The 25,591-nt window shown below is 42.4% G+C and overlaps 1 protein-coding gene across 9 annotated transcripts in view; it reads right to left on the bottom strand.

Moving 5' to 3' along the window:
• The window catches only part of SNAP47 (synaptosome associated protein 47), an 80,462-nt gene that overhangs the window by 54,073 nt on the left and 798 nt on the right, over positions 1-25,591 (bottom strand). For 2 of the 9 annotated variants that reach the window (XR_002825369.1, XR_002825370.1), the window contains exons 1-2: positions 21,387-22,165; positions 6,846-7,389 (exon numbers count right to left, since the gene is read on the bottom strand). Coding sequence is in view for 7 of the 9 variants with exons in the window: in XM_023739045.1 (XP_023594813.1) it covers positions 6,846-7,389; positions 21,387-21,438 (596 nt within the window). In the remaining 2 variants the exon portion in view is untranslated. Of the gene's footprint in view, positions 1-6,845; positions 7,390-15,811; positions 15,848-21,386; positions 22,193-22,329; positions 22,346-25,591 lie in introns of those variants that run through there. The other 7 variants (XM_023739049.1, XM_023739045.1, XM_023739046.1 and 4 more) reach the window with 7 other exon arrangements.

The following is a 25,591-nucleotide window of genomic DNA, read 5'->3' as shown; positions in this document are numbered from 1 at the left end:
GGCATCTATACAAAACCAACAGCCAACATCATTCTTAATGGAGAGATGCTATAAACATTCCCCTTGAGAACAGGAACAAGACAAGGAGGCGCCTTATCACCACTCCTATTTAACGTTGTGCTGGAAGTCCTGGCTAGAGCAATAAGGCAAGAAAAAGAAATAAAGAGCATCCAAATTGGTAAGGAAAATGTAAAACTGTCCCTATTTATGGATGATATGATACTATACATGGAAAATGCAAAAGACTCCATGAGAAAACTACTGGAATTAATAGAAAGATTAAGCAGAGTAGCAGGATACAAGATAAACATACAAAAGTCAGTTGGATTCCTAGACACCAATAAAGAAAACTACGAAAAGGAAATCAGGAAAACAATACCATTTATAATAGCCCCTGTGATGGTTAAGATTGTGTGTCAGCTTGTCCAGGCCATGATTCTCAGTGTTTATATGTGATCACCTCCATGATAAGATCTGCTGAGTAGCCAATCAGTTGAAAGGGAGTTTCCGTGGGTGTGTGGCCCACATCCAAATATAAGTGGATGTTCTGGCTTTTGCTGGCTCTGGATCATGCAGCTGCCTCCTGTTTGTCTGACCTCCAATTCATGGGACTTGAGCTGCAGCTTATCTGCTGATCTCGGAATTCATCGATCTTCACCGCCTATGAGCAACAGCCCTGCTCTCCGACCTGTTGATCTTGGGTTCCCCAGCCCCTGCAGCTATGTGAATCAGGAGAAGCCTTGTGGTCTTGCCTGCCAATCTTGGAATATGTCAATCTTCACAGCCTTTGACCAAGAACCCTGCTCTCCAACCTGACAATCTTGGGTTTGCCAGCCCCTGTGGCTACGTGAATCAATAGAAGCCTCTATCCTGATCCACGGACTTGGGACATTTCAGCCTCTACAATCACGTGAGTCGTTTCCTTGATATAAATCTGTCTCTATATATATTTATATGCTTTACTGGTTTTGCTTCTCTACAGAACTCAGCCTAAGACAGCCCCTAAAAAAATAAAATACTTAAGAATAAATCTAACCCAGGATGTAAAAGACCTCTACAAAGAAAATTACAAAATATTACGCCAAGAGACCTACACAAATGGAAAAACATACCATGCTCATGGATAGGTAGACTTAACACTGTGAAAATGTCAATTCTACCCAAAGCAATCTACAATGCAATCCTGATCCAAATACCAACAGCATTCTTTAAAGAGATGGAAAAATTAATCATTAACTTTATTCGGAAAGGGAAGATGCCCTGTATAAGTAAAACACTATTGAAGAAGAAAAATAAAGTAGTCACCAATCTTCTAGAACCCCATTAACAGAATTCAATGGGTCCTTGAAATTGAATGGGGTAAAAATACCTTATTATTTTCACTAACTTCTAACTGAAACTTAGCATTTCCTTCAATTCTGAATGTAGGCCACCACAGTATTATTAGCAGTAGCTGTGACAGTCACCAACAGAAATCTCAGATATTTTCACATTATATTACCATTGCTGTATATCTCAAAATATTACGTTCATCACTACTTTGAAATTATTGTGGTTATTATGCCTGCCATTTGTATTATCTAATATATCAATAAAGAAACACTTATATTACATTATTAAAGGGTTACAACACATATTCCTCCTTTATTACAAAACATTCTTAATCAAGATTGTCCATAATTATCCAAATTAAACCAAAATCCTATGGTCAGTTTAGGCTGATAATTTGTGATTTTGATTAATGCAGAAAAATGAGCATTCTGTGGTTTCTTTGCCCACCTTTATTTTATTTTTTATGTGACTGAAAGATTTCTGGTGTGTTAAACAGATGTGAAACACCAAAATAATGCCACCCATGTTGGCTGACACTACTTTCATTTTCATGAGACAGGTTCAAATGTTTTAAGGTTTTCTTTTATAGTAAAGACTCCCAGGCCCTATAATGAATGTTTGAAGATACATGTGGGGCAGAAACACTGGCAGAGTCACTACCATTTACAGGGAGCTGTCAGACGTGACCAGAATGTGGCAAGGTGGACATATAGACGCTTGGCCAGGCAAGTGGGTCCAAATTAGAATGGACATTAAAATAGTCTGTATATCAGTATGGCATTGTAATGGATTGAGTTGTGTCCCCCAAAAATATCTGTCAGCTTGGCTGGGTCACGATTCCCAGTGTTGTATGATTTCCTTATGTGTTGTAAACTCTATCACCATGATGAGATTATATGTGATCTCCTTATGTGCTGTAAATTCTATCACTGTGATGAAGTTATACTGATGAGGTTGACAAGATCAGATAGTGTCTTAATGCAATCTCTTTTGAGATATAAAAGAGAGAAGCGAGCAGAGACACATGGGAGCCCCATACCATCAAGAAAGCAGTGCCAGGAGCACAGCACATCCTTTGGACCTGAGTTTCCTGCACAGGGAAGCTCCCAGACCAAGGAAAGACCAATGCATCATAAGGACTTTCCTCCAGAGCCGACAGAGAGAGAAAGGCTTCTCCTGGAGCTGATGCCCTAAACTTGGACTTGTAACCTACTGGACTATGAGAGAATAAATTTCTCTTGTTAAAGCCATCCACTTGTGGTATTTCTGTTAGAGCAGCACTAGATGACTAAGACAGGCATCTTTGCAAATTAAGACCTTACAGGAAGCTACTAATGAAAAAAGGAAAAAGAATACACTCATATCTGAGAATCTCAAAACTGAGAGGAGACTATATGTCCTCTATAAAAGCAAGGATGGCAAGACTTTGGCTCACTTACTTTGGACACAACATCAGGGAAGACCAATCGCTACAAAAGACATCATATTTCGTAAATAAAAAACAAAACAAAACCCATTGCCATCTAGTCAATTCCGGCTCATAGTGACCTAACAGCACAGAGGAGAACTGCCCCAGGTTTCCAAGGAGTGGCTGGTGGATTTGAACTGCTGACCTTTTGGTTTGCAGTCAAGCTCTTTAACCACTGGGCCACCAGGGCTCCTTGGTAAAGAAGAGAGTCATCGAAACGAAGGAAATCCTCCATGAGATGGGTTGACCCAATAGCCACAAAAATGGACTCAAACACACCAACCAGCATGAAGATGGCATAAGACTGGGCAATATTTTGTTCTGTTTCACATAAGGTCACCATGAGTTAGAGATGACTTGATGGCAACTAACAACAACAAGGCTATGTTTACATGACACTGACGTGCATCACTGTTAGAACATTTTGAAACAGAGATGAGAAACTTTCCATCAGCTGCATATAGTCAGAAAAGTTTCTTTTATTAAGGGAAATTTTCTTTCCCAATGTCTTCCAACCATAGAATCTTGTATTTTCCAGAGAAACAGTCTCATCATTTCATACAAATTCTTTTTGGTTATTTTAAGGCATTTATGACCAACTCTTATTTCTGCTCCTCTCAAGGATACAGTTTTAAGTCTCTTCAATTTCCTAATTCTCTTCTCCATGTTTCTCTTAGAACGTGGGTACAATACTCCCAGTGTGATACTCCTGTTCGTCCTAAAAGGGAGTAGAATGAAGCCAACTCTCTAAGATCACATAAGGTTATTTTGTCAACCACACAATGCAGTTCGTTCATACAAGATTTAAAGTTTTTATATAATAGTAGTTTATTTCCTCAGTAATTTTAGGTTTCCTGACTTGCTTTTCAAAATCCTGAATCATATTTTCTTTTTCTTACATATACTCTAAGTTTCTTGTAAGTTCTGGGGGCTGGAAACCACAGTTTATGAGGACTACTGACTGTTTAAATCTCGAAGGGCTATCATGGAAGAGGGATCAGACATTCTCATTCTGCAAGAAGATACTTCTCAAAGATTTCTGACCACGGCCCTTTAAGTAGAACCAAAGACCTCACAGTCCATGTAGCCTACCAGTGGGAAAGAACTCTGATACAATTAATTATAAAGGAATACAATAATAAAAATGCAAATAGTCAGGCAAACAGGAGGTACTAACATAAGGTGTTTATTCTCATTAATTCTAAGTATAATGGTGCTGATTCTGGTGAGGTATCACAAGAACTGAATTCAGCAGCCCCAGGGGAAGATGGTCAAGACTCAGCAATGGATAGTTCTTGAAGAGATAATCTACCCCAGAATAGAATGAGAACTGAAGGAGGGACAGCACAGGGAGACAGTGGGATCGATGAAATGATGGCCTTTCTAACAAAAAGAGTAGGCAACAATGGGGACACAGACATGTCAGGTCCCACAAAGAAGTGGGAGGACAATCATCAGGAGAGCCAACAAAGAGACTCCCCTTCCCAGATGCAGAAGCTCAGGGTCTATTCACTCCACAGGAAGTCAATAGGAGGGGATACGACAAGACTTCAGGCTTGGCTGAAACTGGGAGTAGCATGCTCAAAGCAGGAGAATGAAGCAAAGCCCTCCATACTGTAAACAAGGAGACAAACCGAGGGTCCTTTCCACACTGGGCTCCTAGAACATTGGTAGCCAAGTTGACACCTTCCAGGTAGGAGAGTGGAAGATGCTTCTCTGGCCCTCTAACACAGAAGGCCAAGCATCACTAGGCATTTGAGGAATGTTTCTAACAAAAAAGACAGAGACCAAAACAAACTGACAGAAAAAAACACCTTGGAAGAACCAGAGAATGCAGGCATAAAAAATCTTCAAACCAAAGCAAGAATGCTGATAATATCCGAAGAGATACAACATCCATGAAATGAGAACAGGATGTTATCCAAAAGGAACATCTAGAGAACAAAAAATAATTCTTGGAATTGAATAATATAATAGAAATAGAAAGGGTAGGAAGATAAAACAGAGGAAATATAAAGTAGAAAAAAAGACAAAGAGAAGGAAAAATTAGAGGAAAGATATTACAACAGCAGTCCAGGAGATCATATATCTAAAAAATGGAGTTCCAGAAGGAGCAAATTAAAAAAAACGAGGGGAAGAAATTATCAAATAAACAATACAAAAATTTCCCCAGATCAGATGGACAAATTAAGAGCTCACTGAGGGCCTACACTATGAATTAAAAAGGATCCATACAAAGGAACATCATGAAACAGAACACGACTATGGCGGCCCAGTTTATACCCTTCCTGTTCACGTTTTTATATTTCAATTACACAAATTTTTTCCTACAGTGCCTTTTTGCGTATTATTTTTTTTAATTTTATAAACAGTATCATGCTGTACACATCTATTTGCAACTTTTTTTTTCCCCAGAAAAATACTGTTCTGAGATTTATCCAAGCTGATACATGTAGATCAAATGTATAGCAGTTAACATGAAAGAAAGCCTGCAAAGGCTAACCGCTATAATAAACAACTGCCTACATCTTAACGGCTTAATGAAACAAAGGTTTATTTCTTGTTCATGTCAGGGTCCAATTGAGGACTGGGGCCAGGACTCTGCTCTGGATGTCATTTGGGGACCCAAACTCCTTCTAGTCTCTGTTCTCCTTAGGGCCTTCGAGTCCTCTTTAGTATTCTCTTGGAGGACTTGTACGGTACAGGCCTGGAAGAGAACTTCATCACGTTTGCCCACGTTCCACTGGCTGGAACTCAGTCACGTGATCCTAGCTAACTGAAAGGGAGGCTGGGAACACTGTAGCTTGTGTTCCCAGGAAACAACACGCAAGGTTTAATGAACTTATACCTTATCTGACACAAGTAAAACCCTCTTAAGGGTAAGATTAGTGTCCTTCTCCTTGCACCTCTAGCAACGTACCCTTTACACAGTAGGTACTGAAGAAATGAGCATCCAAGAAATAGCAACAGGAGTTAACTGCAAAGCAGGGGATAACTTAGAGGCAAGGTGATTCTTGCAAACAGTAGCCATGCAACATGGATCTGACAAATCCTCAGTCCTCAGTGCTTCAGCTCATCACCGAGCAGCTAATACAGAGATCTCATTACAACCCTCTATGAGCTGAAAATGACAGAGTACAGTATTTCCTGACCTACCAAGTAACTTGTCCAGCTTAAGCAAGAATTTGTATTAAGATATACAAAGTGTGGCACAGTGAAGTGGTTCTCAAAGTGTAATCTGGGGATCCTGAGGGTCTCTCAGACCCTTTTAGGGAGTCTGTGAGGTCAAAATTATTTCATAATAATACCAAGACATTATTTGCCTCTTCTACCCTCATTCTCTCATGAGTGTACACTGTTTTTTTGAGGTTACACGGTATGTGATATCACAACAGACTACAGAATCAGATATGAGAATCCAGATGTCTTCTATTAAAGAGATTTGAAAAAAATCTAAACAGCACTCTCTTCTGATTAAATACTTTTTGCTTTACCAAAGTTATTTCTCATAAAAATGTCATTTATGTTGTCATATCATGAGTTTATTACTTTTTTTTTAAATGAATAAATAATTTTTTAAATTTCTGTTTCTATTTCTAATTTAGTAAAAATTGATAGATATAACCCACATAAACAAAAGTTCTTTGGGGTCCCCAATTTTTAAGTGTAAAAGGGTCCTGAGACCAAAAGGTTTTGAAAACAGGTAGGTTTATGAGCCAAATCGCTTCAGCTAAAACCTAGCTGTCATTTCTCAGTGCATGTGACTTGGCTCTCTGCCTCAGTTTCCCCATATGTAAAATGAAGTTAACAGTAACACATTCTCCCTCACTTGCTGGTGATTAAATGAGGTAATCCTCACTAAACACTTAAACAGCACCTGGCACGTAAGTGCTGGATCCCCAGAGCACCAACCCCACGGTAACGGTATACAACAGGTACCCAACCAATGTTTCCAGACTGGAGAACGTGTATTATGTAGGGAACAATGGAAAAGACACAAAACATCAGTAATCCAAAGGTCAAGATATAAAGTGATTTACTATACCTGTCAGCCACATCCAGGTCAGATTCAATCTTGTCTAGTCCTTCCATGATGTTATCAAACTGCTCACCCTGATGGTGGAGGACTTTTGCTGTATCTTCCAAGCGCTTCTGGGAACACGCCATCAAACCAGTCAGTTCCTTCCCCTTGGTCATGGGGGAGGATGATGCCTGAACAGTAGCTCCTGGCTGACACAGCAGCAGCTCTCTCCAAAAATGCTCGATGATATTGAAAACAGCATTCCGACTAGGCTGTAAGGAACTAAACCAGTGCTTAACATGGTCCTTTTCCAGGATGGTGATAGAACGGAAGATAAAATGGGAAGCCTCTTTCTTGATCTCAATTATACTAGAAAGGGGAAAGCTGACAAGAATTTTGCCAGTTTTATCAGCGATAAATTTTAGCGAGAGAGAAGTTAATGAAAGTTCTCCAGGGACCCATTGCTTCTCAGGTTCTAAATAGTAAGAGCATGGCCAGGTGTGGACACAGATGTCTCTGCTCATCTGTTTCCTAGATTGGGTTGCCACCAAGGTCACAACTTCTGCATCTAAAGGAGAGGAGACAAAATGATGGGTAGGTGAGGCTGAAGATGTAACAAGCATGCTTAGAACTAGAGACACGAGGAAGCTAACAAGCATAGTATACTTGCTAACTCTGCTCTGGACTCCGATTGTACCAAAGACTCTAAAACCTGGCCTCATTCTCTATCTGTTCTGTACAGGGGTTCTCTGCCTATCAATGGTTCTCACACCAAGTGTGTGACAGGCATACTGTCATCATCCCTACTGTGGAGTGAAGCTCTAACCTTGCCCAAAGAATTTATCTGGCCTTTGTCCCCAGTTTCTGGGAAGTCACTTCTAAACCCTTGGAACTTCCCCAGTGATTGGAGTGTTGTTGTTATTCATGGTGGGCCCCTCTGATCATACCCGATAGTTTATGTTAACAAGGTAACTCACGGTGGGGGCTGACCAAGAGTGGTGGTAAGACCCACCAGGGCCAGAAACATCCACCACATGATATTAGCCAACCTCCGGGGAGGGGAAAGAGAGCTGGAGATTGACTTCAATCATACGGCCAATGATAAAATCAACTGTGCCTATGTAATGAGGCCCCCATTAACACCCTGGGTGTTGAATTCAGGCGAGCTTCCCCAATTGACAATATTCTGCATGCATCAATGTGCTAGGTGGATGATGTGTCCCTGGGGACACAAAAACTTCTTATTTGGTAAGGGGTCCCGAGATCAAAAGGTTTGAGAGCCACTGACGTAGCGGTTAAGAAAGGAGGTTCCAGAGCCAAACTGCTTCAGCTCAAACCTACCTGCCATTTCTCAGTGCCTGTGACCTTGAGCAAACTACCTGCCCTCTCTGCCTCAGTTTCCCCACATGTACAATGAAGTTAACAGTAACATATTCTTCTTGGCTTGTCTGGCGATCAAGTGAGTAACCATTACAAAACACTTCAACAGAAGCTAACACGTAGTGAGTGCCCCTATGTGCTGGATCCCAGACCTTGCCCTAGCGTCCCTCGCTTTGGCTGGTTCTCATCTGTATCCTCTTGCTGTAATAAAACTGCAACTGTAAATACAGTGCTTTTCGTGAGTTCTGTGAGTCATTTTAGCGAATTACCGAACTTCAGCGAGTAGTGGGAAGCCCTGAATTTGGAGCCAGCTGCTCAGAAGTCAGAGTGGCCCTGGGAACCCTCAAATGCGTGCCTGGAGTCTGAAGTCTTGGGCAGACTCAGCAGTCTGAAGGTCTAAGGCCTTAACCTGTGATGTTGGGCCTAACTCTAGGTAGTCAGTGTCAGATGAAGAAAGTGAGGCCAGAAAGGTGAAGGGCTGGGATCAGAACCAAGTTTCTTAAGTCCCAGACTCATGTTCTTCCCCTCTACCAGGGGTTTTCAAACTATTATCCCCAAAGCCCCAAGGGCTCTCATAATACTCTGCATGAGATTCTCCACCCGTGTCCACCAAAACAATCCCACTCAGATCAGTGTCTACAGCTAGACACAATCTGAAGACAAGATACTGCAGTTAAAGGAAATCCCTAGAAACTACGGCCCCAAGCCCCAGTGCTTCTTTTCTCAGTTTTGATTGATGACTCATTCTCAGATCCTTCACACAAATGCTACATTTTGGCCATGATTTCCCCTATCATTCCACATCGATTACAAGTTTTTAAACTAATACCTCCATCTTAAAATTTTTTTAAATCTATTTAATTATATGGAAAAAAATCCTACAGACTAAAAACAATGTTTTTTTCCTTCTAATTCCAACTATTCTAGAGGTATCTTGGAAGAAAGGCCTGGTAATCTACTTCAGAAAGATCACAGCCATTGAAAATCCTATGGAGAGCAGTTCTACCCTGAAACATATGGGTCATCAATAGTTGGAATCAACTTGACAGCAGCTGGTTTTCTTTGGTTCTGTGTAACTATATAGTTACATACATATCCAAAAAAAACCCAAACCTGTTGTCGTGGAGTCGATTCTGACTCACAGCGACCCTATAGGGAAGAGTGGGAGATATGCCGTGTTGCAGTTGGACCACTACTTGAAAGAGCGCTGGACTAGGTTTACAGGCTTGGTTTTGGCCCTGTCAATGTCATAAACCTGTGGCTTGACTTTACACAAGGTCTTCATCCTTTTTGACTGTATGTTCCTTATTTGTACAGTGAGAGAGTTGGACTAATGTTCCATAAGGGTTATTTCAAATCTCTCATCCATGACTTTTCAGACTGTTAATAAATATAAATGTAGATATGAAAATATGAATAGTACACATATACACACATACACACATATACACATATATATACACATGTAACGAAGTATACTATTCATATTTTCACATCTACATTTACTTTCATTACTTATAAGTATATACGTGTGTATGTATATACATATGCGTATATACATATACATGCACACACACACACACAGAGAGAGAGAGACACAATTCAATAATGATGACTTCACTTATAAAAACAGAAGAATAGCTAATATTATCCCTTAAACTATTAAAAAGTATGGGCTTTCCACAGAACTGCTGGAGGCTACAGGCATTCTCTTCATTCAGTCATTCAGTCAACAAGCTTCTAAGCCCCTGCTATGTACCAGATGCCACGTTGGGCTTCACGTATACAAGGAACAAGACAGACACAGTCACTAGCTCACGAAGATTTGAGTCAAGTAGAATTCTATCAATTTACTCATGTGATTGTACTATAAAGAACCAGACCCTTCAGTATTCTTACTGGACTAGACACCAAACCAAGCACTACAAGGCTAGACAAGACAAACACAAGATACTTCTTGAAGAGTTTGCATCAAAATAAGATTTCTAATTACACAAAAACAAAGTAATTTGAGAATAAGCAATGTATTATCAAATACAAAGTGAGCTGATACAACCTAAACCCCAAAGCCTATAAAGCATAGAAATGCCAAGAGAATAAAGAAGGACTTCCTTTTCAACTCTTAATTAGACTATGGCAGTGGCTGAACGGGTCTCCCTACCTGCCTTTGGTACTATGGTACTCCAAAGAATCCTCCCACTGCTACCACAATTTTTTGTCTAAAATGGGAAGGACCCTACCCACCACTCAGCCCTCTCCCTCTTGAGGCTATTATAGACCTTACATATACTTATCATAGGATAACAATTTGTATATTTGACTGGAAGCCCTTAGAGAGCAAGGACCATATTTTATTTATCATCCTAACTCAGTGAATACTTTGTGACTAAATGAATGGGACGACACTCATGTTTTATGGTATCTGTTCAACTGGGACCCTGAGCAGCATGGCTGAGGTCAATACTGTAGTTAGTCCATCCTGCTACTTGGAGTCCTATTGATGGCAGCCTTAATTAAACACTGTATGAGACAAACTGAACAGATTTGGTCCCAATCAAATGAATCAGAGTGGTTGACGGAGTGACATACTTACAGGAAAAGTCACTAGAAGCTGTAGAAACTACAGGTAGATACGGTCGGGAGGCAGTGGTGTTTCTACATGTCTTGTGACAGTTTTTGTCCCAGATTATCTTTTAAAGGATGTTTGCACAGCACTTCCTTAAAGCTAGACATGATAACTCCCTCCTGGTTAGAGAGTACATTTGTTTCCTGACCAAGATAATAAAGATACTGTCTCCCTTGGAGGCAAAAGTTAGACAAATTTGCCAGCAGCCCCCTTAAAGACTGAGAGTTTTCCAAACTCAGCGTTCCTCAGCTGTGACACAAACCAATTGTGTTATTAGTGTCCATCCATACTCTGCATCACCTCAATGGGACTTGAGAGCCAAGGGGAACAGATGGAAACACAAAATCTGCTGTGCCATGAGTAATAAAGTCCTTTGTCTCCGACCCAGGAATCTCATGCTTTTGCCAGCATCTATGAAACTGCGGCAGGCTAACTTCTCAGAACTTTCACAGCTGCTGACAGTAATTTGTATCACAAAGGTCATTCTGCTTTAGGATATAGATTCTTCATACTAGAATTTTTCTCTCTAGTATAACTAAATACTTAATACTAAGAAAACAGAAATGTCCATCCCACAGTAGATCCTGTGGGTCCCGGAATCCATCCTGTAGTGATTTCCCCAGTTCCAGAATGCATAATTGGAATGGACTCAGCAACTGGCAGAATCCCCACACTGGATGCCTGACAAATGGAGTAAGGGCTAATATGGTAGGAAAAGCCAAGTGGAAGCCATTAGAACTGCCCCTACTTAGGAAAATAGAAAACCAAAAGCAATACCACATTCCTAAAAGGATTGCAGAGATTACTGCCACCATCAAGGACTTGAAGAAGGCAGGGGTAGTGATTCCCACCACATCCCCATTCAACTTGCCTATCTGGCCTGTGCAAAAAAACAGATAGATCTTGGAGAATGACAGTGGATTATCAGAAACTTAACCAGGTGGTGACTCCACTTGCAGCTCCTATTCCAAATGTGGTTTCATTACTTGAGCAAATTAATACATCTCCTGGTACCTGGTATGCAGCTACTGATCTGGTTAATGCCTTTTTCTCCATACCTGTTTCTAAGGACCATCAGAAGCAGTTTGCCTTCAGCTGGCAAGGCCAGCAATATGCCTTCAGCTGCCTACCTCAGGGCTACATCAACTCTCCAGCCCTATGTCATAATTTAGTCTGCAGGGACCTTGATCACCTTTCCTTTCCACAAGACGTCACACTGGTCCATTACATTGACGACATAATGCTGACTGGACCTAGTAAGCAACAGATGTCAATGACTCTGGACTAATTGGTAAAACGTCTGTGTGCTAGAGGATGGGAAATTAATCTCACAAAAATTCAGGCACCTTCTACCTCAGTGAAATTTCTAGGGGTCCAGTGGTGTGAGGCATGTGGAGATATTCCTTCTAAAGTCAAGGATAAGATATTGCATGTGGCTCCTCCCACAGCTAAAAAGGAGGCACTACACCTAGTGGGTCTCTTTGGATTTTGGAGGCAAAATATTCCTCATCTGGGTATGCTATCTAGCCTATTTCTCAAGTGACTTGAAAAGCTGCTAGTTTTGAGTGGGGCCCAGAACAAAAGAAGGTTCTGCAACAGGTTCAGGCTGCCATGCAAGCCGCTCCATATGATCCAACTGATCCAATGGTGCTTGAAGTGGCAGTGGCAGATAGAGATGCTGTTTGGAGTCCATACCAAAAAAAAAAAAAACAAACCCATTGCTGTTGAGTCGATTCCAACTCATAGCAACCCTATAGGCCAGAGCAGAACTGCCCCATAGAGATTCCAAGGAATGCCTGGATTCAAACTGCTGAACTTTTGGTTAGCAGCCATACGGCAGGCCCTTCCTGGTGAATCACACAGCACAGACCCTTAGGATTTTGGAGCAAAGTCCTGCCATCCTCTGCAGATAACTATTCTTCTTTTGAGAAACAGCTTTTGGCTTGTTACTGGGCCTTAGCAGACACTGATTGCTTAACCATGGGTCACCAAGTCACCATGCAGCCTGAGCTGCCCATCAGGAACTGAGTGCTGTCTGATCCACAGAGTCATAAAGCTGGACGTGTACAACAGCACTCCATCATTAAACAGAAGTGGTATACATGAGATCAGGCCTCAGCAGGACCTGAAGGTACAAGTAAGTTGCATGAGGAAGCAGCCCAAATGTCCACAGTCTTCACTCCTCTTGCATCACCTTCCACCTCCCCGTCTGCACCTATGGCCTCATGGGAGTTCCTTATGATCAGTTAACTGAGGAAGAGAAAACTCGTGCCTGGTTTATGAGATGGTTCTGCATAATATGCAGGCACTACTCAAAACTGGACAGCCGCAGCACTACAGCCCCCTGCTGGGACCTCCTTGAGGACAGTGGTGAAGGGAAATTCTCCCAGTGGGCAGAACTTTGAGCAGTGCACCTGGTTGTTCACTTTGCTTGGAAGGACAAATGGCCAGATATGGGCTTGTATGTTGATTTGTAGGCTATCACTAATGGTTTGGCTAGATGGTTGGGGAACTGGAAGGAACATGATTGGAAAATTGGAGACAAGGAGGTATGGGGAAGAGGTATTTGGTAAGAACTCTCTGAATGGGCCAAAGAAGTGAAGATATTTGTGTCTCATGTGAATGCTCACCAACAGGTGACCTCAGCAGAGGAGGATTTTAATAATCAAGTGGATAGGATGACCATTCTGTGGAAACCAGTCACCCTCTTTCCCCAGCCACTCCCAACACTGCCTAATGAGCTCATAAACAAAGCGGTCACAGTAGTAGAAATGGACGTTATGTATTTGCTCAGAAACATGGACATCCACTCACCAAACCCGACTTGGCTAGTCACTGCTGAGTGTCGATCTACCAGCAGCAGAGACCAACACTGAGTCTCTGATATGGCACCATTCCTTGAGGTGATCAGCCAGCAACCTGGTGACAGGTTGATTACACTGGACCACTTCCATCATGGAAAGGGCAGCGTTTTGTTCTTACTGGAACAGGCACTTAGTCTGGATATGGATTTGCCTTCCCTGCATACAGTGCTTCTGCCAAAACTACCATCTGTGGACTTATAGAATGCCTTATCCACTGTCATGGTGTCCCACACAGCATTGCCTCGGATCAAGGGACTCCCTTCACAGCAAATGAAGTGCGGAAATGGGCCCACGCTCATGGAATTCACTGGTCTTACCATGTTCCCCATCATCCTGAAGCAGCTGGCTTTGTAGAACAATGGAATGGCCTTCTAAAGACTCAATTATGGCACCAGCTAGGTGACAATATCTTGCAGAGTTGGAGCAATGCTCTCCAGGGGGTTGTATATACTCTAAACCAGTGTCCAATATATGTTGCTGTTTCTCCCACAGCCAGGATTCATGGGTCCAGGAATCAAGCAGTGAAAATGGGAGTAGCACCATTCACTATTATCCTTAGTGACCCACTCGCAAAATTTTTAATTCCTGTCTCCACAAACCTATGCTCTGTGGATCTAAGGTCTTAGTTCCAAGGGAGGAAAGCTCCCATTTGGAGACACATCTGTGATTCCATTGAATTGAAAGTTAAAAATGCCACCTGGCCACTTTGGAGTCCTTATGCCTCTGCATCAACAGAAAAAAAAGGGAGTTGCCATATTGGCTAGTGTCTTAGTCATCTAGTGCTGCTCTAACAGAATACCACAAGTGGATGGCTTTTAACAAAGAGAAATTTATTCTCTTACAGTCTAGTAGGCTACAAGTCCAAATTCAAGGCATCAGCTCCAGGGGAAGGCTTTCTCTCTCTGTCAGCTCTGGAGAAAGGTCCTTGTGATGCATCAGTCTTCCCTTGGTCTGGGAGCATCTCAGCGCAGGAACCTCAGGTCCAAAGGACACACTCTGCTCCCAGCACTGCTTTCTTAGTGGTGTGAGGTTCCCCTATCTCTCTGCTCGCTTCTCTCTTTCATATCTCAAAAGAGACTGGCTTAAGACACTATCTAATCTTGTAGTCCTCATCAATATAACTGCCGCTGATCCATCTTATTACATCACAATGAAAGAATTTACAACACACAGGGAAATCACGACAAAATGGTAGACAATCATACAATACAGGGAATCATGATCAAGCCAAGCTGACAAGATATTTTTGGGGGGCCACAATTCAATCCATGACAGCTATTGTGACTGATCCTGATTACCAAGAGGAAATCAGATTGATAATACACAACAGAGGTAAATAACAGTATGTCCAGAGTAGTACTACCATGCCCTGTGATTAAAGTCAATGAAAATTACAGCAACCCAATTCCAACATAACTATTAACGGCCCAGACCATTCAAGAATGAAGGTTTGGGTCACCCCACCAGGCAAAGAACCACAACCAGCTGAGGTGCTTCCTGAGGACAAAGGGAATACAGAATGGGTGGTGGAAGAAGGTGGTTATAAATACCAGTTATGACCACATGACCAATTGCAGAGACGAGGACTGTAATTGTTATAAGTACTTCTGCCTTGCATGCGTGCATCAAATATTTTTGTTTTTTTCACTTATAAAATATAAGATGTAAACAGGGCTAGTGCGTTTTCAGTTGCATGTATATTAGTTGTATCATGTTAGGTGCAACTATGACTTTATAATTGTCTTTATTCGGAGATTATGTATGGTTTAAGGAGATGTGTATAGGTGCCAAGTTGACAAAGGAAGGACTGTGATTGTTAAGATCATATGTCAACTTGGCTGGGCCATGATTCTCATGGTTTGGCAGTTATGATGTAGTATGGCAGTCACATAATGATGTGATCACTTCCATGATGAGATTTGATATAATGGGATCACCTCCATGATGAGATATGCTGTGAGTAGCCAATCAATTGAAAGGGAGTTTCCTTGGGCATGTGGCCTGCATCAAATGTAAGTGGACTCTCTGGCAAGGGTCGCGGACTTATGATCGCTCTGAATCTTGCAGCTGGCTCCTGTTCATACGATGTCCAGTTCTTGGGACTTGAGCTAGCAGCTTACCTGTGGTCTTGCCTGCCCATCTTGGGATTCGTTGGTCTTCGCAGCCTGTAAGCAACAGCCCTGCTGTCTGACCTGCCGACTGTGGGTTCATCAGCCTCTGTAGCTGCATGAATCAGGAGAAGCCTCCAGTCTGACACACAGATTTGGGATGCTCCAGCCTCTACAACTGCGTGAGCCATTTCCTTGACATAAATTTCTTTATATACTTAACACACTTTACTGGTTTTTCTTCACTAGAGAACCCAGCCTAAGACATGCATCAAAGACCTAAAGGTACAGCCTAAAACCATAAAATTCTCAGAAGAAAAACACAGGAGTGAATCTTCAGGACTTAGTCTTTAAAAATGGATTCTTAGATATGACACCAAAAGCACAAGCAACAAACGATAAAGTAAATGGAATCTCATCAAAATTACTGTACATCAAAGGACTTTATCAACAAAGGGAAGAGAAAACCTACAGAATGGGACAAAATTTTTGGGAACCATATATCACATCAGGGTTTAATATCCAAGATATGTAAAGAACTCCTACAACTTAACAAAAAAAGATTAAAAACCCAATCGAAAAATGGCAAAGGACCTGGATAGACATTTCACCAAAGAAGATACACAAACGGCAAACAAGCACCTGAAAAGATGCTCAATGTCATTAGCCATTAGAGAGATGCAAATCAAATCCACAATGAGATACCACTTCACTCCCACTAGGATGGCTAAGATTAAAAAAACTGAAAATAACAAATGTTGGTGAGGATGTGAAGAAACTGGAATTCTCATCCATTGCTGGAGGGAATGCAAAATGCTACAGCCACTCTGGAAAATGGTACAGCAGTTCCTCAAAAAGGTAAATACAAAGCTACCATATGATCCAGCAATTCCACTCTTTGGTATATACCCAAGAGATTTGAAAGCAGTGATGCAAACAGACAACATATATACCAATGTTCATTGCAGCGCTATTCACAATAGCCAAAAGGTGCAAACAACCCAAATGTCCATCAACAGACGAATGGACAAACAAAATGAGGTACATACATACAATGGAATATTATTCTGCCAGAGACATAAAGTGCTAATATATGTTACAACATGGATGAACCTTGAAAACATTATGCTGAGTAAAATTAGTCAATCATAAAAGGACAAATATTGTCTGATTACACTAATATGAAATACCTGGAATAAGCAAATGTATAGAGATTAGAGTTTAATAGTGATTACCAGGGGCAGGAGAGACCAGGGTTCAGTAGCATAGAGTTTTTCTTTATGGGGATGGAAAATTTGGCAACAGAAATTGATGATGACTACCCAACATGATCGATGTAGTTGGTTTTACTGAATTATACATGTGAAAAATGTTGAATTGCAAATGTTTGCTCTTTATATTTTTACAATATACTTTAAAACACCTAAATATTTAAGACACAAGCCCCATAAACCCATCATATCAATTTACAACACTCTAGAATATTTCCATTTGACTTAAGGGGATATCAAAACTTCCCTCAAATTTTTCAAAAAAATTTTAATCCATTTTAAAAATGTGCATATGAAAAGTTCAAAAACAGGAAATCAGAATGGTGGTTACATTGGGAAAAAGGAAAGGGAGGGTGCTGAAGGGACGCCGGTAACATTCTATTTCTTGTCCTGGGTAGTGATTATAAAGTTGTATTCATTTTGTTATAACTCAACGTTTGTGCATTTTCTGTACTTAAGATTTATTCAATTTTTCTGTATATAATACTTTAATAAAAGATTTATTGAATGTTTATTAACAATACATAATTGTATTAAATGACTGCACATATGAAAGGTATACTAAAACTAAATTTCAGCTGGATATTACAATTTCAAAAACATTTGAAGTTCCTGCCTTAGGCAGCACAACTAGAAAATTACCACCAACACATGGATATCACACAGACAATCGGCAGATGTTCCTACTGAAGGTCAGCATATACCAGAATTAAGTTAATTGGCTCTGCCTTTTGCTAGCTGTGTGATACCAGGCAAGTTACTTCACCTCTCTGCCTCTACTTCCTCATCTGTAAAATGGGGATAATAACTGCACCTCTCTGCCTCTACTTCCTCATCTGTAAAATGGGGATAATAATTGCACCAATCCCAGATGGTAGTTGTAAGGTTAACTGAATTGGTATAGGAAACCTGTGTGTACCTAACCTATAATATATTATATGATACGTGTGTTAACACTGCTATATGTAAAGTATCTGACTACTTCAGCTCATTCATTAGGAATAAGAAGAATCCACAGTTTGTTCTTGAATCCATTTCTTTTATGACTGCTAGAGTGTCACCACGCCTGAAATCTGCCATCTGGTCTTACTAGTTTTCACCATTTGATCAGAGTTGGCTACAGACAACACCTGACCAAAAAAAACAAACAAACATAATGATGATCAAGAAGAGGAGAAGAAAAGAACCTATAATTCAATTCCATTACAGAAATAATAAATTTAATTTTTATGATACTCAGGTTTAAGTATTTCACAAATATATTCTAGAACATCTCTTAATCACAACAGAAACGGCATGCCCAAATTTCCCAGATATGCGTACATGCCAATCAACTATTGTCATTTACCCTTCTGTCCAGATGACCAGCACTACGAATTACTAGTACCTGAAATTAGGACAAGCCTAAAAGAAAGCTGCCATATTTAAGCATGAGAATGTTGTCATTGGCATAAAATGAGATAATGTATGTGAAAGCACCAGTAGTGGTGCTAACCGTAATATAAACTAAAATGTTCGAGTTGAAGGGACCATTTTATGGAGGAAGGAGCACAGTGCATTCTTGGTCAAGGTTCCCTGGAAGTCCACAGACACCTCGGCAGTGCCTCCTACAGGCATCATCAAGTATTCTGCATAAGCATCAATTTTGAGAAAGTCATAGTTTTAGGATCTAGACATTCAAGGAGGTATAATACACAGTTTAGGCCCAAATGAGTATGTAGAGAAGAAGACAGAACATACACGTTTAAAGATAAGTAACAACAGGCCTGCATATAAGTGCCCACTACGGGGTAAAGACAGTATTAAAGAACTGTATTGTTCATATTTAAAATATTAGAGAATTCTAAAAGAGACTGCTGAGGATTACTGTTATAGGGAAGGCAGGCCTCCTTACAGTGTTGAAGACGGTAGGACTAGAGTAGAAAGAAGAAAGACTGAACAGTTGACCACTTCCCAGTATCAGGCACCATGCCGCCAAGCACTTCATATGGCACGGGGCTTTCATGAGGATCCCCAGGTTACAGATGAGAACATTGACGTTTGTGGTGATTACAAGCTTGCTTGAGGAGACAGGAACCCAAGCCAGGCCTAATAAGCATCTGTCTTCTTAGCCAGCATGACTATAAATGTCAGACCAAGGGGAATCTCAAAATTAAAAACCAACCAACCAAGCAAAAAAACACCTCACACTCTCACCTCAGGGAGGTTCGGTAAAGTGACCAGGAAATCCATGATCCCAAGCTTCTGTACAGAAGGTTGGTGTCATCTCTCTGAGGGGCTTTCCTCATGAGCTTGAAGCACAAGTCCTCCTGGCATGCATTATGATCCCAGACATTCACTGAGGGGGCAGAACAGCAGGGGAGGACAGGCTTCCTAATATGGCAACATCTCACACTGAATGAAACAAACCAGAGTGAACCTTACAGGTCTGTCTTAATTGGACCTTTCTCATGAGAGAAACACTCACCTGAGCACTTGGCTTTTGCACTGAGGGAAAGAATAAGAGTCAGCAGCCTTGCTGGCCTCGGGCTTTCCTGACTGTACCAGGAGGAAACCAGCTGTTTACAGACCTTAGGCGTATCATGCCCAGACACACTTGTACTCACAGTAAGTGACTTACTGGTAAGTCCCCTAGCTGTGAGGTAACCAGTGAGCAATACACTTAGTCTGCTACTGCTATTCTGTCTCTACCATCACGAAGGTCACTAAATCGTCCCTTGGACTACAAATAATGGAAAAGGTATCTATTTTTCAGAATGGAGGGAAGGGCAATTAACCACATCATTTTAAACATGGTTTCCAAAGTGCTTAATGATACCACTGTGCTGTCAAAGTCTGAGACAAACAGGAAGTGGGGTGGGAGCCTCAGGCCTCTGTCACTACAGTGTATCGTCATCCCCTACAAACAGCTCTGCCTCCTGGCCCCCCAGGCTGAAAGGAACCCCCACCATTCAGCCACACTGACTTAACTGTAGTGACCCACACACCCTGACCCCCAAGAGTGTCAGCTCCTTGGCAGTAGGCGCCCTAGCTTGTTCATGGCTGTATCCCCATTACTTTGAGGGCTTGATATAGCCCGGAAATTGAAGTTAAATGAACAATTACCTGACCCTGAGCATTCTAGAGCATGTACTAAAAAAAAAAATCAAACCCGCTGCCATCGATCCGACTCACAGCGACCCTGCACCAACCAGGAGGAGTTATTCCATGAATGCTGAGTGAAATTATGCACAAACTCCCCAAAGAATTACTGAGTCTGGCATTGCGGCATCACAGGAAGCTCGCTGTAGCTCCAATTCCAGCTCTGCCACAAACTATGCCTTTGGAAAAGTTACTTCACCTTCTGGCACTCTGTTTCTCCACCTTTAAAATGACTAAAAGACCTAACAACAACACCAGCCACCAGCTCTACAACATTCTACAATTTAAAAACAGAAGACGAGTTAGGAGAACCAAAACATTTCTTACTTTTGGGACAAGGAATAAGCCATATGAGAAAAGTATTCAAATTTCACAAACGCCAAGGAAGAAGCAAAAGGAGAAACATGTAGCCACAACTGTTTCCTACCACAGATTTCCCTGGCATCTTTCCCAAAAAAGGAAAGTCAACAAAGAATAAATGGAAGGGCAAAAGTGAGAAAAACATTTCCATAATGCCTGAAACTCATACTTGCAGCCCAAACTTGTACATGACCCCACCCAAACCCATCCCACATCCTTCCTCCCTAACTCACTCTCAGCTGAGGACCTCACAGCCCCACCACCCCATCAGCACACTTGCCTGCACCTGTCCCCAGGTGTCCTGCCTTTCCTCCCATCCCCACACACAGTCCATGGGAAGCAGTGTCCCTGTTCCTCTCAAGGGCTAGGCCTTCCTCTTGATTTCAGCCCTTCTCTCTCCAGCATCATCAACTTCTCCATCTCTCCCAGACCAGGGGTTGAAGAGTAAATATTTTAAGCTCTGTGGGCCATGCAGGCTCTGTGACTAGTCAGCTCTGCCTTTGTAAGGTGAAAGCAGCCATCAACAATAGGTAAACAAAGGGATGTGGCTGTATTCTAGAGCTGGACTTGACCCAAGGGCCATAGTTTGCCTCTCCCTGTCCTAGATCATTTCATCAGTTTACAAATATGCTATCTCAATAAATGGCACCACCGGGTGTAGGAGTCATCCTGGATCTCTCTCCCTCATCCCTTCCGAACAATCTATGAGCAAGTCCTGACCATCAGCAGTTGCACCTCTCAAATGGACCTTGCATCAGTCCACTGCTCTCCATCCCCTTGGCCACACCACTGCCCAAGACGCGGTCATGACTCACCTGGACAATCCCCTAACTGGTCTCCTTGATTCACTCTGCCCCCACCAACCATTCTCCATTCATCAGCCAATGTGATACTCAAAAACCAGAATTAGAAAATGTCACTCTTCTGCCAAAAATCCTTCCCATCATACTTGAAGTAAAATCCAAACTCCTCACCACGGCCTAATAGGCTCTATGTGGCCTCCAATCTCATCATCCAACACCTTCTCTCCATTCTCCAGGATCCTTTCTGTTCCTCCCTCAAGGGCTTCCCACTTGCTGTCTGTCCTGTCTGAAATATTTTCCTCCAGACCTTCGAATCGCCAGCTCCTTCTCTCAGGGATCTGCTCGGAGGCCCTCTTCCTCTCTAGGGCACCCTGCACCAGCCACTCCGTCACAGCACTGCTCACTCCCTTCCTAGCACATACAACTCCAGGGTGCTTGCTTACGCGCTTACACGTCTATCAGCTGGTCTACGCACTAGGAGGTAAACATCATGAGAAGAGAGCCTTGTGCGTAACACCAGCACAATATGAACAATAAACACGTGTTGGATGAACCACAAATGACATCAACTTGTGTCCACGGTGGACAGCTTTCTTCACATGCTAATCTATCTGTCCAATCCATGCTAAGTTCCGGGAGTCCTTAACTGGTGCTGCCTGCTGCAGCTGGGACCAGAGAACACACTTGTAGACCTCCAATGACCCAGCAAACACAAAGAGCTGCAATAGGGAGGGGAGATCATGGCACAGCACCCCAAGGGCATCTGATGCTGATCAATAGCAGTGATGCTCACGGAGGAGGAGTCGGGCAACGGGGCTGCATTTATAATACCCTGCAATTTATATAACAGGTCTCTTTCAGCATTTCCATCACACATGAGCTCAAACCTCAGTATCAAGTAAACACCCTATTTTAGTTAGTTTCCAAAGTAACAGAATAAGCAACATTTACACACCTTCCAACAACTCCCGACCAAGAGAAGGCTTGGAGTCGGAACAGTAGTGGCAGTGTCTGCAGCAGCCACTGGCAGGTGCTTTGTTTTTTCCATTACTTTCACCTCCTGCTCCCTCATACCCGTTTCCACTCCCTCAGAGGTCCCCGTTTTCAACCTGGGAGGATGAAACAGGCTGTTTGGGGGTGTTTTTTTGCAACAACACAGCCTATTCACATGGCCCGCCCTGTGAAGTACCAGGCGTTCTAACTTTTCACAGAGGAGGACTAAGATTTTACGTCATTCCTACCACATTCCTACAAAACGCGAGCTTTTAAACTCCCCTTCTGTTGCTGTTCTTTCTGGTTCTTCTTGTGGCATGCCTCATACGGATGTCACAAGCTCTAGAGCAGGGAGTCTCAAGCTGGCTCCATCCCCAGAGCTTCTGATTCAGTAGGTCTGGGTGGGGTCCAAGAATATGCATTTATAACCAGTTCCCAGGTGCTGCTAGTCTAGGGGCCACACTGAGAACTGCTGCTTTTGGGTAACACAGATCTGAGCTCCAGTCCCAGCCCAACTTCTCACCAGTTATGTCAGAGGCTCAATGCATCTCTCCAGGCCTAACCTTACAGTAGTGGTAATACTGCCAACACCAGAGGGCCACCATGTGGATTAGGGGGAGTAAAACATAAAATATCTCGCTCTTAGTCAGTTCTCAAGAAATGAGAGCTCTCCATCTAAGATACTCCACTGGTCTCACCCCCTCGGGAGCAAGGGAGAATGAAGAGAACAGGATACAAGGAAAAGATTAGTCCAAAGGACTAATGGACCACAGCTACCAAGGCCTCCATCAGACTGAGTCCAATACAGCTAGATAGTGCCTGGCTACCATCACTGACTGCTCTGACCAGGATCACAACAGAGGGTCCTGGACACAGCTGGGGAAGGATATAGAACAAAATTCTAATACAAAAAAAAAAGACCAGATTTACTGGCCTGACAGAGACTGGAGAAACCCCAAGAGTATGGTCTCCGGACACCCGTTTAGCTCAGTGGTGAAGTCACTCCCAAGGTTCACCGTTCAGTCGGGGATTGGACAGCCCCATAAAACAAAACGGGACTAATGAGGCTCAGCAGTCCAGGGACAAGGACTAGAAGGCAAGAAGGGACAGGAAAGCTGGTGACAGGGAACCCAAGGTTGAGAAGGGACAGTGTTGACATGTCGTGGGGTTGTTAACCATTGTCATAGGGCAGTATGTGTACTGTTTAATGAGAAACTATTTTGTTCTGTAAACCTTTACCTAAAGTACAAAAAAAAAAGTATTATCTATGTGAGATCAAATTGACAACAGCAACTCTAAAGGTTTGATGGGAAGCCTAGGGGACAGTGAGTTGAAGACAATGGTGATGGAATAATTTGGAAAAGGACAGTGAGAACAGCAGCACAACCAGAAGAACGTAGTCGATGTCACTGAACTGTACATGTAGAAATTTTTGAAACGGTGTACTTTGGCTATGTATATTTTCACCAAAAAAGAAAAAAAACGTCCTCCAAGGTCGAGAAGGGAGAGTGTTGACATGTCATGGGGCTGTTAACCAATGTCATAAAACAATATGTGTACTGACTGTTTAATGAGAAACTATTTGTTCTTTAAGCCTTCACCTAAAGTACAATAAAAAAAGAAAAAAAGAAATGAGAGCTCTATCTCCTACTCTGAGTTATGAGTTCAGATGCCCTCCAACAATCCTGGGGGACACACACATGGGCCTGTTGGTCCCAAACCTTCCCTTTGTTGGGAGACTTGGTCTTAACCTCAGAGCTTCAGGGGCTCCAGGAATCCTAGACTTCCTCCCAAGTAATGCCCTCTGAATTTCATTATTTTTCCCTAGGAGGCAAATTTTGAACCATACTTCCCAAATCTTCAGGCAGTTAGGAACGTGCTTCCCACACCTTTTCCATTTGCCTCCCATGATCTGCACTCATCACAACTGGAGTTAGATAAAAAAAGGAACATCTAGTCAATATGTGGAAAGATGCTGACAGTACATTGTTAATTAATAAAGACAGGCTAAGAACACCAAACATTTATGCATACATATAATACAGCTTGTGAGTGTCAGTGTGTGTGAGTGTGTGTGTGTGTGTGTGTGTGTGAGTGTGTGTGTGTGTGTATGCAGGGAGAGACAGAGAATAAATGAATAAGGAAAAGTCCGAAAGGATAGGTTCTATCCCAAAAAATAAAATAATAGTAATCTCTGGATGGGACTATGGGTGATTCCATCCTCACCACAAAAGTCATACCACAGCAGATTGGGAAGAGACGCTACAGCACACAGAATAACACAATCCCTGCACTCTGCCCCCCCTGCCACAAGCCACACTCCACCACAGGCCGCATTGCCCAGTGCTCCACTTCAGATGTTTCCTCTACCTGGGCCTCAGAGTCTCCCAAAACTCGCTCTCCTCCAAGTGCCCCCTACAACTCCCCAGACCTTGGGCCTTTCCTCCTCTACCTTTCTCCACTTCTGATCCTCCCTGTTCTCCTTCTGGGTTAACTTCATACCGCCTGGGAAGTCCTCCCTCAAACTCCCTTTCCAAGACCCAGAGAATCAACACGCCCCAGAATCTTCCTTATCTCAATTTTAAGGGTAAATAAAATGAAGTCTTCCTTGTTTAATAAAAAGGGGGCAGTTGCTCCTCCTTTCCCATTAGGGTGTCCCCTTAAACACAGACTAGGTCGGCCTTTTGGTAAGGAAAGAGATAAACCTAGTCTGCAGATTTTACAACACAAGGCCCTAGGCCTTCTGATTCAGAACTGTAAACACACACCTCCAAAATTAACTCAGGATCTCTCACGAAATGTGCAGGAAACTATCACAAGTTGCGTCTGTTCTTTTTTTTTCAAGGAGATGAGAGGTTTTAATGGTTCTTTTTTCTACTTTGCTGTATAAAAGGTGTGAAATTCTGCCCAGACTCTGTACTCTACCACTGACAGTCAACATACATACAATCTGTCAAGCTTACACAATTAAAAACCTGTTCTCTTTTTCTGTATATTGATGTGGATATGTCTGTGCTGGCATGATTTGATTTCTTCAACATGCTGAGACCCTGACAGGCCCGCCCTCACTACTGGGATGTCCCGCCCACTTCAGTCAGCTGATGTGGTCCTCTCAAATCCCTGCCCTCCATACCTTCCAGACGCTTCTTCATCCCCCCTTCCTCAGCAGCCCCTCCAGGTCCCCACATCCCCCTAGGCCCCCAGCAGCCCTCCAGGTCCCCACA

The sequence above is a fragment of the Trichechus manatus genome, unplaced genomic scaffold, assembly GCF_000243295.1.
Source record: "Trichechus manatus latirostris isolate Lorelei unplaced genomic scaffold, TriManLat1.0 scaffold00128, whole genome shotgun sequence".
NCBI classification, from domain to species: Eukaryota; Metazoa; Chordata; class Mammalia; order Sirenia; family Trichechidae; genus Trichechus; species Trichechus manatus.
Note: the sequence above shows the minus strand (reverse complement) of the source record. Positions and strands in the feature narration are given on the sequence as shown.